The following is a 13,473-nucleotide window of genomic DNA, read 5'->3' as shown; positions in this document are numbered from 1 at the left end:
CTTCCAGGCGGCAGCAAACAACATGACGAAGTGGTGGCTTAGGATTAATTGTGATAGTTGTGAGATAGGAAAACAAATGATTTGTTTGAGAAAAACAAACAACCAACCAAACAAATAAAAAAAAAGCCAATTAATTTCAACGATTCTATCTGAATAGCCATGTCAACAAAAGCATTATGGGGGATTGTCAGTTTATGTAATTACTGTATGTTGGCAGTGTTGGTAATATTGTCACGCAAAGCTGGATTAATTGAATGCAACTTTATTTATCCCTTAGGTGAATGTGGTTAAAGGCAACTAAAATAATACCGTGTTTTTTTGCTGTTGCAATTTCACAGCAGCGACACTGCATCGTTGTCTTCTGATATAACGTTGGTCACGTTATATATAACGTTATACAGCATATGGAATATAGTGACGAAAAAAAGGGTGCTCGATTATCGCAAAAATCAAAATGTAAAAAGCAAGATTATTTCGGTCAATATTGGCATCAGAATTATTGCTGTGTGTGAAATTTGGATCTTTTGTAATCGTGTCTAGCGTGTCAATGTCTGTTATTGTTGTCTGTACTGTGTATGTTGTGCTGTTTATTGTATGTAGCATGATTTACTGTCTGTACTTTACAATTTGTGGTATTTATTGTGTTATTGTTACTAACGACAACCAAAAAAGCGACGATTTGATCCAAATAAAAACAGAATGCATGACTTCTTTGCTACCTAAACTGAATAAAATATAGTACAAGGACAAGCTACCAAATGTCAATTAAAAAAAAAATTGTATTCTGTTTTTATTCACATTTTACATAGCGTCCCAATGTTTTTGAAGTCAGGGTTGTAATATCTAAAGAAACATGATTTTATCTGAAAAATGAACATCTAACCATGCAAATAGCATTCACTGACACCGGCGTGCCTTTTTGTGCGAGGTGCCACTGATTCATGAGAACATGGCCCAAAGAAGCACACGTCTTTAAAATGTCAAAGACATTAGTCCATTAGCACCTCCATGTTGTATAACCCTGATACCGTTACTAACCATGAATTAAACCTACAGCTAAAAGCACATCTAAATATGCTAATGAGTTCTTATGGGTCTTGGCTGAGTCTGTAGTTCAGCTAATCAGTCTAAGGCTATCCCTATTTAGAAGGTTGCTACATCTGCCAACCATTTCTGTGTAAAAAGCACTAATAAACTGACAAAATCATCCTCTCCCCAAAAAAACAATCAATATCCAGCAGAATTGTACAATGTATGTATAACTAATTTAAAGCATAATATCTGTCTATATCCATCTATCTATCTAACTAAATACAAGACTATTTAGTAATGTAGTTAAGTTGAATTGGAGACAGTGACGGTGTGGTGCACTGCCTGTCTGGAAATGATTTTTTTTGACATTGCAACCTCTTTCAGCATAGGCTCTTAGAGATAGTTTATAAGAAAATTTGACTAATGAGGCATGAAGTAAAAAGCCACATTTTCAAAGAGAAGAACCTCGTGCTCCACAACAAATAATGTGTCATATAATGTGGGTTTGAATATGCATTGCAGTGCTATGAATTGAAAGGCAAAAGGTAGACTTTTCTATTCAACATATTTATCAACCTTAAAGAACTTCAGAACAAATGCAGCTTCATGTTGTTGACATCTACAATTTTCTTATACTACAACTTCAAGATAACTAATACAACTGTGATCAGCAGCAACATCTTTGATAAAGTGACTTCAATTAAGTTTACAGGTACCCATCAGCTAATTAAACTGTGCAAACCCTATTTGCAACAATGTATAACAGTTTAGCCTACCCACAGGCAGGAGAGAACCTAAATGCATGTGTCTACACATCAGATTACTGTAAACAAATAATATCTCGCCTTTAATCTCTGCAGTTACTCTCCTGCCTCTGCTTTATCTTTCTATTTTCTGCCTGTCTTGCGCTGCCTTGATGCATTCTCACTACTGTTGGATGAAGTGAAAATTATTCATGAAAACCAAGTCAATAAAGGCTATCTCTAACATCTCTGCTGTATTCAGGCATACGCCTCATTGTCATTCGAAACTTTCCTGCCACAACAGGTCCAGGCTCACAGGCTCCTCTTAATGGCAATAGGAGGCAGTATAGGGGAACTATTGTGCTTTTCCTAATTTTCTGTTTTACAAAGCTCTACTGACGTAACTTCCAAAGTACTACTCCTCGTACATTCAAACTGGTGATTTTAAAGCTTTATTATCTGATGTTTTTCTTGTTATTGTGTCTCTCTTGGAAAAGAGATGCAAATCGCAAAGAGACTGCCTGATTAAATGAATCTATAATCTATAATGTTACAATGCCACATGTTTATTTTAAATGTGGCCAAAATTTCCGATAATGAAGAAATAATAATAGCAATAACAATAATAATAATAATAATAATAATAATAATAATAATAATAATGATGCGGGCACAGCTGTTGAAGATCCAGAAACATGCACTAATCAGAGCAGACTGGTCTTTTCTGGGATGGGAACTTTGATGGACAGGCACTGAAATGCAGCGTCTCAGGCAGAAGGTGGATAAAGGTACAGTAGCCATGGGCAGTATGAAAAAATAAAGTGTCTTTTAAACATTAAAGCATGTAAACATGTTCTAGTAAAAACCCAAAATACAAGCATGAACCTGAAAATGAACTGACACATTGTAATGTCTTAACATTCAACCCAAAGATGCAATAAATGACAAACATAATAAAAGAACAACCATTTTCTGTTTAGGAAAAGATTACATATAATATTTTGGAAATATCCAATATGCATAACACATAATTGACTGTAAGAACTAACCACTCTACCTAACTGATTTCACATGAACCTAACTTTAAATATTTATTACATATCTGACATTTAAAGCCATCAACACTCATCAGCGACTCTAATTGTGATGTAATTCTGCGTCTTCTGGGAGAGCAGTTATGGCCCCACACCCCACTTGATTTATTTAAATGAAAGAATAATTATGCCTCACACTAATAGACTTCCGCTAACAAAAACAAACATGCAACACAAGCGTCCTAACACCCCTACAGGTTCAAGATATACTTGTCTTTGTCTGATTATTGTATAAGTGGCTGAACACGGGGTGGAAACTGAGATATGACAGCTATACCCAAGTACACATCATGTTTATGATCTTGTTTGTTTCTTTTTAGAGAATTATAGATACGTTTAACTGATTTTCCCAGATCTATTAAAATCATATTTATCACATTCTATGCCTGCCTATGAAGATAGACGGATAGATCTATAAATATATATACAGATAAATAAATGGATCTAGACAGACATGGATTTTATTTGATCTGCTTCACCACCAACATGAACCTTACTTGGGCATTCAACAAATGAATAAATTATTGTGATAAAGCTCACTGGTATGATGTACATTCACACATTTATGTTTTCACGGCTGATTTACTGTAATAAGCGTTGGCATGGAGACAGCAAGAGGGCACGTACTGCATTAGTAAATGTTTGTCCTTGGTATTATTCCCTCTAATGAATAATGAATGGTGATAAAGATTACTGAACAGTGTTGTACACGCAATGGCTGGGTTGTACACTGTCCTTCCTTTCTTCTAGTATAGACCTGACTTGTGAGGAATAAATGTTTGATGATGTGTTGTAAGTTCTTCCAACATCTCACTGTTGGGCCGGTGCTACCTCACTGTGCTAGCTGAGATGACAGACTTACCCTCAGGCGCATCGGCATCACAGATCCTCGTGGTGCCAGAAGTAGCATTCCCAGATGTAGGACCTGCTGAGGGCATCTGACTCTGATCAAAAGACACAAAAGGCATGTATCTGTTTAGCAAAGAAACACTACAAACTACTGCATGCGGTACAAACAAGTTGTGGCTTGACAAGAGCCATGAAATCATAAATTCTGAAAAATCTATAATACTAGAATAACCCCCAACAGCAGCCACCTTTTACTAAATTATAGAACAGCAAAATAACAGAAAAATCACCTGGAAGTGTTGGATCAACATGCTGCCCTGAGTTTTACCGTGGATATATTCATTTAACAGATATACTTCAGATCCTAACAGAGCAATAATGTTTTTTTAATTTACAGTAAGCCCAAACAACATGTAATTATAATACCGTTAACAGTCATATTAAGTATTTCTTTAACAAAACAATAAGATATTGTAGATTTAATATCAACCACATACAGGTTACAATGTCCATGCAAGGCTGGTATAAATAATACTTAATGCATTCATATACTGTAGGTGAATAGACAGCAGCAGAGGAATGAGCCATGTTTACCCTGTGAGTCATACAGAGCTGGTTTTAGAAAGGTTCTTTTCTCTCATTTAAAAAGAGGATGTTTCAGCAAAAAAACACTGTGGGGTTATTTTAATTATGTTGTTTAAAAGATTTTTTGAGACAAAGCACAGATACAAGGGTGCATCTAAACCACATGCACACACCCACAGAGAGAGAGAGAGAGAGAGAGAGAGAGAGAGAGAGAGAGAGACAGAGAGTGCAGAGCTACATCAGATCACACGGAGGGTAGACAGATCCACACAGTAATAGCCACATAGTCTAATGCAGACGGACAGAATTCAGAAAGAACAAGAGTCTGAAAGCCCCGCTACCCGCCCATAGAGACCATGATGCTGCCTACACCTAGCTGGACTAAAGTGGTTTAAACCCGCTGACTGACCGACACTGCCGTCGTTAGAGCCCCGTGCTCAGAACTAGCTCTCATCAGTGAGACTAAAAACCTAGAAATACACAGAAATGTACGGACATATTTCCTCACCTGCACAAGATATTTCTGGCTGCCATACATGACGTACTGTGGGGCGAGGCTGTAGATCATGTAGCTGGTGTGAAGGACGATCAAGAGTAGAATCATACAGAGGAACAGAAGAGCCTGGGGGCGAGTTCTCTTAGGTCTTATTTTGTACAGCTGAAAAACAACAAGAAAATGTTTAATTTGTTTATATGAATGTTAATATTGCAATGCTTGCTAAAGGCTGAGGTTACAAAGATGTAGGGCCTTTACTTACCCTTATCCAGAAGAACCAGATGCCCATGTGGCGAATGCCAGCCATGGATGTGATTACAAAGTACATGGTGATGACTGTGATCAGGATGTAATCCAGAGGAAAAACCTGTGATACCAAGGACAGAGGTCAGCTACATCCCTCACATGCAAACATATTAAGACATCATCGCTTTCAGAGCCAAACATTCAGCCTGGTTCCCTCTCAAGGATGCTTGCAGCTGCTAATGAGCAACGATCATCAATACCACTTGGTCTAGCCCAATTAATCTAAAGCACATCTTGCCGGTCATTGTGCAGTGAAATTAGACACTGTCAAAACTGTTGAACACCAACAGCTATATTACTAGCCTTTTTCTATTAATTAGTGAATGCATTATTAGCAGATGTAGTCAAACCATAAAAGCACAGTGAATGTAATGTTCATTTCGATTAATGAAATATAAAAAATATAGACACATCATGAAGATTAATGCAGATAATTCCCCCTTTATGACTCCATACATTACTGAACATACAACTGTCCACAATAGCTTCATAAACATGACAAAACATTATTTTGGAAAATCTACATTAAAAAAGTGCATATCAGTGTGTGGCCAACGTGGCCATTTGTTTGAGATGCTGGCGCTCCGGTGCGACATCTAGTAGTTCTGAATGTTGCACATAGAGCCTTTAAATATCAAGGTCATACTTCTAAACACTGGCTTTAGACATTTAATCAATTCCACTACCTTTGAAGTAATTCTTGAATCGTCTGAGCTGTCAGTCATTTGTTTTCCTCTAAATTCTGCTGCAGAATACTAAAATTAACAGAATGCCCACTGTCCTGCAGCTATGACCTGGAAGAAAGAAGCAATTGTCGCAATCTAATGCTGTGTCCTTCTCAAGAGATTGATCGTTCGACAAAAATAAGAATGCTTCGAGATAACAGTGGCTCATCTTTTGGCAACCTCTTGCTCATAACTACGGACAAAATCACATTAAAATGGAAAGATATTCAAAATTTTAAGGTTGTTCATGAAGTAAAACATTCATTTCAGTACAATTTATTTGTATAATGAGTTAATGGGCATAATGCAGATGCTGTTAATGACATACAAAATAATAATGGCCAAGTTTATTTTGTACCTTATTTATAGCCGAGCAGTCATTATATAGTGAACTTTAACACCTTTTATTTCCTGCTTTTCCAAATGTGGTTTACAGAGAAAAGCAGAAAATGGAACTTGAGTAAATGCACAATATAAGAGAATCCTGAAGAGCATGCAGTGGTTTTACATTAATTTAAAAAAAACAGTCATACATTAATTCTTCCGAAACCTATCAATTAAGTTGAAAAAACACCATTTAATTGGGTATGCTACAGAGAGCCTGGTGGTTTAGAGCACAGCATATACTAATTATTACAGAGGCAGCAGGCAGGGGTGTTGTGTTACACTGCTTTATAATGCGGCTTTTAGTTGATGTATTGACGTTTTGTAGTTTACAAAGCCATTAACTATGTTTTGTACTACTATGTTCTACTGTAGCTACTGTCCTTTATCCTCATCATTCAACATTTTGCTCCCTATTCAGCCTGCTTCTCTCAGCCCTTCTCTTTTAAACATTGAATTATTTTGAAGTTACTGCAGAATGCAAATTGCACTTGTGAGTGTCATTCGCGTGGCTTTAATTTCCCGGTTTGTAATTTGAATATCTTATGGTCTGTGGTAAAATATAAGTAATGCCTATCAGACTATAAAAGTTACTGCTGATTGAAGTTAAAGGTTATAAGACTCATTTTGTCGACGCTGCTTTGGTAGTTGCGGTTTTGTTATTTCAAAGTTCACCTGCAGGATACTGAAGCGCATAGACTCAAGTTTTAAACAATTTAAATTATGCTTAATTTAGGTTAATGATGATGGAAACAAGAAAATATCGCTTTAAGCAAATCCTAATTGGAGATAATCATCTTTTCGACATGAGGGATGAGAGGATACTCACGGGTTGCAAGGCTAATAGAAGTTCATTCAGGGGATTGGTTAGGTTGGTGCCAAAGATTATGAACCCAGAGCTGATGCCAGCCGAGTGGAGAGCTTTATCCAAGCTGAAACACACAAAAAACGTATATATAACACGATGCATTAATTATTCTAGTTTGAGGATATAATTACACTGTCCAATTTTTATCACACAGCCTGATTTAAAGATTTAAAGTCGCAGCACATATCATGACTTACTTTGAGATGAACAGGGCAACGGTGAAGAGCAGTGCAACCAGGATGAAGAAAATACCCAGAATTATCTGCAAAAACAGTAAATAAATAAATGCAATACATTAAAATACGCCCACACAATTTAAGGAGGGGTTTGCACTCATCGTGACCCTCATGACTTATTCCTGATTTAGGAAAAGGTATGTTTACAAAGTCATCTACAGGGTCAGCAAATATAACCTTTCAGTCATGTCTTTTGTCAAGGAGAGACCATATGGCTGCCCAACCACAGTTTGGCACTGATGCCTGAGGTGACAGGGGGAAGCAATGGCACAGCCCAGACAGAGTAGGGAGGTTGCAACCAGGGAGGCACAAGGTGGGTGGCAGCCAAAAAGGCAATAAACCCCATCAACTGCTCGCCTTCAGGGGGCCTTCAGAGCTAAAATATACAACATCTTGTACCAGCCATAGTGATGAAAAAGGCAGATGAACACATAAAAATATATAGTACAATTAAAATATATTATGTTCCGTTGATACGTAGAGCAATGTCTAAAAAGAATTCACGTTATAAAATGTAATCATTTAAACAAATGAGCTTTCACCAGATATTCCCTGATGCAAGTTCTCAAGGATTGTAGCAAAGCATCAATTACAATCAAGAAAGTGACAATCAACACGCTTTTTGTCTCTATTGTTGATAGTGCCTTGATAAAAACAACTTAACAAGTGAGGTGGCCAGACAGGAAAAAATACAGTCATTAAAATGTACTGATTAAACTGTCTTTATCTTTTAATCCAAACAAACAGAAGCCAAAAGAAGAAATAACTTTGGTTATTAAAATCTCAAATACAAAGAAGAAAGTTATAATATGTGGGGGGAAAAAAGTTTTTTATCATGAAAAAATTTGAGCTTTATTCATATCTTCACTGAAAAGGTGGCATAGCTTATTACAATCCCATCAAAACATAGTAAATGATTTGTGAGTTCCAAGCTATTTTTAGCTGTACATATTCTGCATGTTCACTAAGTCATTTTCGCCCACCACCACCGTTGATACATACAGGACAGCATGTGTTTGAGAAACAGTGGTGTAACTGCTCTGGAGAAATCACAATCATTTGGCTTATCACTCTACACCATAGCCTGAGTATACAGTAAATAAATCTCCCAACTCATTACTGTTTAAATTTGAGTCTGGGGACTGTCATTAGCCAGCAACCCCCTTGGTTAACGACAAACTATTACAGACACTGGTTTAAAATGTTTGTGCATGCCTGCAGTGCAGTAAAATACTGGAAAATGAAAAGCAGTGGGAAAGTAAAATGTGAACTAGGAGAATGAGGCTGGAACTGGTCCTTTCCTCAACAAAGAAATGTGATAAAAACAGATAAAAACTACTTTGACTGTGCATTGCCATTGCTATGTTGTGTATGAACAGACAAAAAGGGGATGCTATTATGTAAATGCAATGCACATCCATGTGCCAAATGTAGATATGTGCCCTAACATTTAGTGTGAGTCATTTTCTGTAGGGTTAAAATCCATAGTGCCGTAAAATCAGTACGCTCTGTCTTATGTTTAGGAAAATAACAACTTCTTTCCTGACCCACCACGATCATATATTCAACCAGATTAATAACAGGCTGGTTCTGTTATTCTAAGCCATATTGGTCAGGACAGCTTCTGCGTTATCTCAATTTCAAATTAAGTATTTTGGGGGAATAAAAAATGCAATACTGGTTATGCCAAACCAACTAGAAAAATGCTAATGATCAAAGCTGTTGCTCCCTGGTAACCAGGTGCTTTGGGATAAGGATACAGTTAGTTGAAAAAAATCAGCCGTGAGGGATTTTTTTTCTTTTTTTCTTTTTTCTTTTTTTTTCTTTTCATGGAACTGTGTGAATTGGTTTTGTCCAATGAGTCTCTAAGACATACCTTTTCCACAGTCTTGGTGGTTTAAGCTGCACTAAATAGTCTAGGAAACTGTGAAAATAAAAACTGTGTAATGTGTGCAAAAGCATTCAATTTTCAGTGTATCATCTCCAGATGTTTGCCTGGAACAGGACAATGGAAGTTATTATTGCTTTTTAAGTTTTAAACAACCAACATTATAAGCCATCTCTCTTCCCAGCCCCCTTGTGCAAATTTGAATATGGGAACAATATTAGAATTGCATATATGAGGTCCAAGTATTGGTCGCCCAACCCCAAAAAAAGTAAAATCAAAGAGAAGTTTGTGGTTGCTTGGTTTATCCCTGGGGATACAAGAGAACCTGCCTGAGAAATGTGAGACTCCCTGAGAGACTTCAGAGTAAATTAGGTGAAGAGACTACCCATGGGAATCATGTAAATATGCAGTTGTGTAAAGTAGAACTAAAAGTAAATCTAGAGCAGTCCGGATTAGAACTTGAGCACAAAGAAACAGATAAGGTAGATGTTGAAGTTGGCAAAAATGAACAAAGGCATGATACTTGGCCAAAGAATTTTCATCTAAAAATCAATTAAAACAACAGTGATAATGAAAACAGACCCACAACACATTATGCTAGATCGTGGTGTTTGTAAGATCACACACTGAAAGGATTTTGCCTTTCCGTATAATACAGTCCATATCGGACATATCTTTGGAGCCAATTCCATAATGCAGACTCACCTTGAAAGGTCTGAGAGCACTGCCCACTTTAGTGCAGCAGTTCCTCTCTGCAATTTCCAGGTGTCTCCCCCTGCGCTGGAGGACCTGCAGTTTGCCCTCCAGCTCCTGCAGGTTGTTTCTGTCCCTTGAGGAGAGGGGACGTCCGTCTTGACACTGGGGAGAAGACCAACAGAGAACCAACATGACATGACCTGACCAGTGACTGTCAAAAATACAAGGTTGCTCATAATACAAAAAGAAATATTTATTACCTCTTTCCATGAAATGATTGTGACAATGTGATTTACTATTGACAGATAAAGTGTATATCTTCACAAAACTTTATTTATCAATCTCTTTCAAACATATCACAATGAAATTGAAACCACAATTAACAGAGGATTGTGTCTCAAAGCAAAATTATTCCAACTTTATGGGCGACCGTGTATATGTCAACAAAATTAACTTTTAAAACCATATTTCACATTCTCTTTGGATTTGATTATTATTGCAATGGCTAGATAAATGACACATTAACACAATTGTGATCTAAAGATTCAGGTAGAATTACCTCTGCTATTTGCCTACCTTCCATCTTTGATAATACATTATTTCACAAGTAAAAAAGCATTTAGACTACTGACAGTGAACTATTGAAGCAAATTCTTCCTACTTTATTCATGTGGTCGTTAATAAAGCAATAACTGCTAAAATATTAAGAGGTGCAATGACAAATGCATTGGTCTTTAGTGTTCAACTTCACGTTGCCACTGGCAACTAACAGCAACTAATAGATGTCTGTAATTGTGTATCTCTGTTTGTGTTGCCTGCATTTGAGAGGTTAGATGATAAGGACAACGCTAACCATCCATAAATAACTACATGCAAAGACAGCGGTGCACAGCAGAAAGATAAGGGGGAGGGACTGATCAGCTGGGGGCTATGCATATGTACCTTTCAATGAATGCATGATTACAAACCCATTTTACACAGTGTAAAAAACATAAACAGCAAATGTTCTAATATTTTAATTAAAATATTTGCTATTAAATAATGTGTTAATGATCTATTTCTTTCAAACTTCTAGGTGCTATTTAATGCAGTTATAAAAGACTTGATAATAAGCATGATGTGTTTGTGTCACGTATTGCAGTACGCATAGTGCCAGTGCTTTGGTGAGACCAACCTTGGATTTCAGCTTTTCTATCTGATGCTCAACATCATCAATGTCCTCTGTGTTCTCCAGGCGTTCATACACCACACTCCGTGTGCCTTTTATCAGATTCAAAGGCAGCACAGACATACCGTATGCCTGGAAGACAAGTGCAAAACTACCATTATAATCAAACATTATTGTCAGAGTGGGATGGCACATATGGAACGTGCTACCACCCACACATACACACGCCTGCTGGATGACAAACCCATCACAATGTGGAAGATGGTAACACTCAAATGTGTGTAAGAAACAAACACACACAGCATATCATATACTTCCTGGCCTCCCAGGCTATGTCATTTTTGGTAGAGGAAAAGAGATTAAAATGGTGGAATCTATAATTGTGCTGAGGTTTATTGGTGAATTTGCTGCAACCATTTTGTGTGGATATCACTGCCTTATATCACTGTGATGCAATTTACAGCTTAACAGTGCCCCCATGTGACAGCACTATCCTCTACCCAGGATTTGATACATTTTTTATAAGTTGAGTTTTAGAGAGAAATATCTGGGTTAAAGGATGGGGCATCAAGGTGTCGTCAAAGTTGAATGACATGGATTGAAATGAATATACATCAACTTTTCATCTCTATTTGACAATGATAGCCAGACATGCACATACATGCAGTGGCAGGAAAGAGAGGCAGGGAGGGAGCATAGAAACTCAAAGGACTTTTTCAGCTATCAGTGGGTTTCAATCTCTTGAAGGGACATCTGAACTTTAATTAAAAATGAGGGACATCTCTATTACCGGGAAACAGTCCAATCAATACAAATGAAAATAACAGCAACAGGCCGGTGCTTTCTTGCTCTCCCTGTGCTGTCACGCTTTAACCAACTTGGAGAAGTGCCATTTTATTGGTTCATAATAAAACAAAGGGGCCTTCTGTGCAAAGACACTTTCAGCCCAGTCAAAAGACTCTGCACACTTTATTCTATTTTTCAAGTGGGGAAACGTCAAAGCCTATATTTTTCTGAAACAACTTTTACTAGTTTCTGAGTGTTAGGTAGCATTAAGAGAGTCGCATGGGATACTAAGTCAGGCAAGACTATTATTAGTCTCTGCTGTGGATCTCTGCTACGGGCGAATGTCGCCTCCTGCAATGAATCATGGAGCTCTTAAGGCCGGAGCATGTCCCGAATATCAAACACACTCATAAAAGGAAAACCTGTCCCAGATCCCAAGAGAAACATTTCCCTTTCCCTCAAATGTGCAACTTCATGGGAGAAATATAAAAAGGGGAAAAAAACACAGGTGTCCCTCTGCTGGAGTGTACATTTTTAGTTCACCCATAATCATGCTTGCTCATTAAAGTTATTTTAAACCCCACTGTGGTCAATAATTACCAGAAATAGCTTGGAGCAGTGTGGATGGGAGTGTGTTGGTTGAGAGGGGAGTTACTGGCTGAAATCATTCAGAGAGAGTCATGTGACTGCTGAGTGGGAAGAGGGAGAATTAGATGGACGTAGGTCTCCTGCACAAGCCTCCTCTTTGTTGCTCTTTCTACTTGTGATGGCGGAGCCAAAAGGGAGGAGGGAGGAAGGAGGAGGGAGAAGGGAGAGGAGACACCCTCTACATTCTCAATACCTTTTGATAAAGAGGTAATTCCAGTATAACGTAGCTAATTAGAACGACTCACTTGAACTACTCAGTTGGCTTTTAGATATAAGCTATATACATGAACACATACACACATCCAAAAATCCTTCAAATTTGGCAGTAGTGCTACACATGCTGGTTTCCCTAATGCCAAATGATTAATAAGACAATTTAGCTGGTTTGAGCATTAAACAGGAAGCTCCACAAACTTGAAATGAGAGGGAAATTGGAGGTCATAAAGGTCATGAAATCTTGCCTCGTCCGCTCAGAAATTCTGAATAAGGCTATGATTTTTTTTTCAATTTCATTTTTACAACTTATCTCCCATATTTTCCTTTCATCCAGATTAAAAAGTCTGCAAGATGTACAGATTGACGATCATATTGGCTCATTTAAAATTAAAGAGAGCATTGCCCCTGCCAAATTTAATATTTTTTTAGGATGTGGAACAAATTGTTGCTTATTGTTAAATATAAGTTTTACATTGAGCTCGCAATGTAAAAAGACAGCTTACGCTCTGCTTCCTCCAGTGCATTTTCTGCTTATTGATACATTTATAATTTATCTGAAAAGATATTTGCATACTATTGCAGGATCAGTAGACAAAAGGACAAGATTTTGGTATCAAAAACATTCTGGTTTCCATTATTTGTCTGAGCAGTATTGACCAATAATGCTTGAGTGGGCTTTGGTTGCATGCAGGTAAACAGTGCGGAGAGCAAGATGCTGAATGCATTAGCTGTAATACAATTTCGGAACCCATC

At 37.5% G+C, this 13,473-nt stretch overlaps 1 protein-coding gene across 1 annotated transcript in view; it reads right to left on the bottom strand.

The window, feature by feature from the left end:
- The window catches only part of lmbrd1 (LMBR1 domain containing 1), a 56,113-nt gene that overhangs the window by 11,633 nt on the left and 31,007 nt on the right, over positions 1–13,473 (bottom strand). Inside the window, exons 8-14 of the mRNA XM_059359167.1 lie at positions 11,077–11,202; positions 9,912–10,064; positions 7,280–7,344; positions 7,044–7,146; positions 5,062–5,166; positions 4,812–4,961; positions 3,732–3,813 (exon numbers count right to left, since the gene is read on the bottom strand). Coding sequence (XP_059215150.1) covers positions 3,732–3,813; positions 4,812–4,961; positions 5,062–5,166; positions 7,044–7,146; positions 7,280–7,344; positions 9,912–10,064; positions 11,077–11,202 — 784 coding nt within the window. The remainder of the gene's footprint in view (positions 1–3,731; positions 3,814–4,811; positions 4,962–5,061; positions 5,167–7,043; positions 7,147–7,279; positions 7,345–9,911; positions 10,065–11,076; positions 11,203–13,473) is intronic.

Source organism: Centropristis striata, chromosome 20 (genome assembly GCF_030273125.1).
Source record: "Centropristis striata isolate RG_2023a ecotype Rhode Island chromosome 20, C.striata_1.0, whole genome shotgun sequence".
Taxonomy (NCBI): Eukaryota; Metazoa; Chordata; class Actinopteri; order Perciformes; family Serranidae; genus Centropristis; species Centropristis striata.
This window is presented reverse-complemented; position numbering and strand designations above follow the sequence as displayed.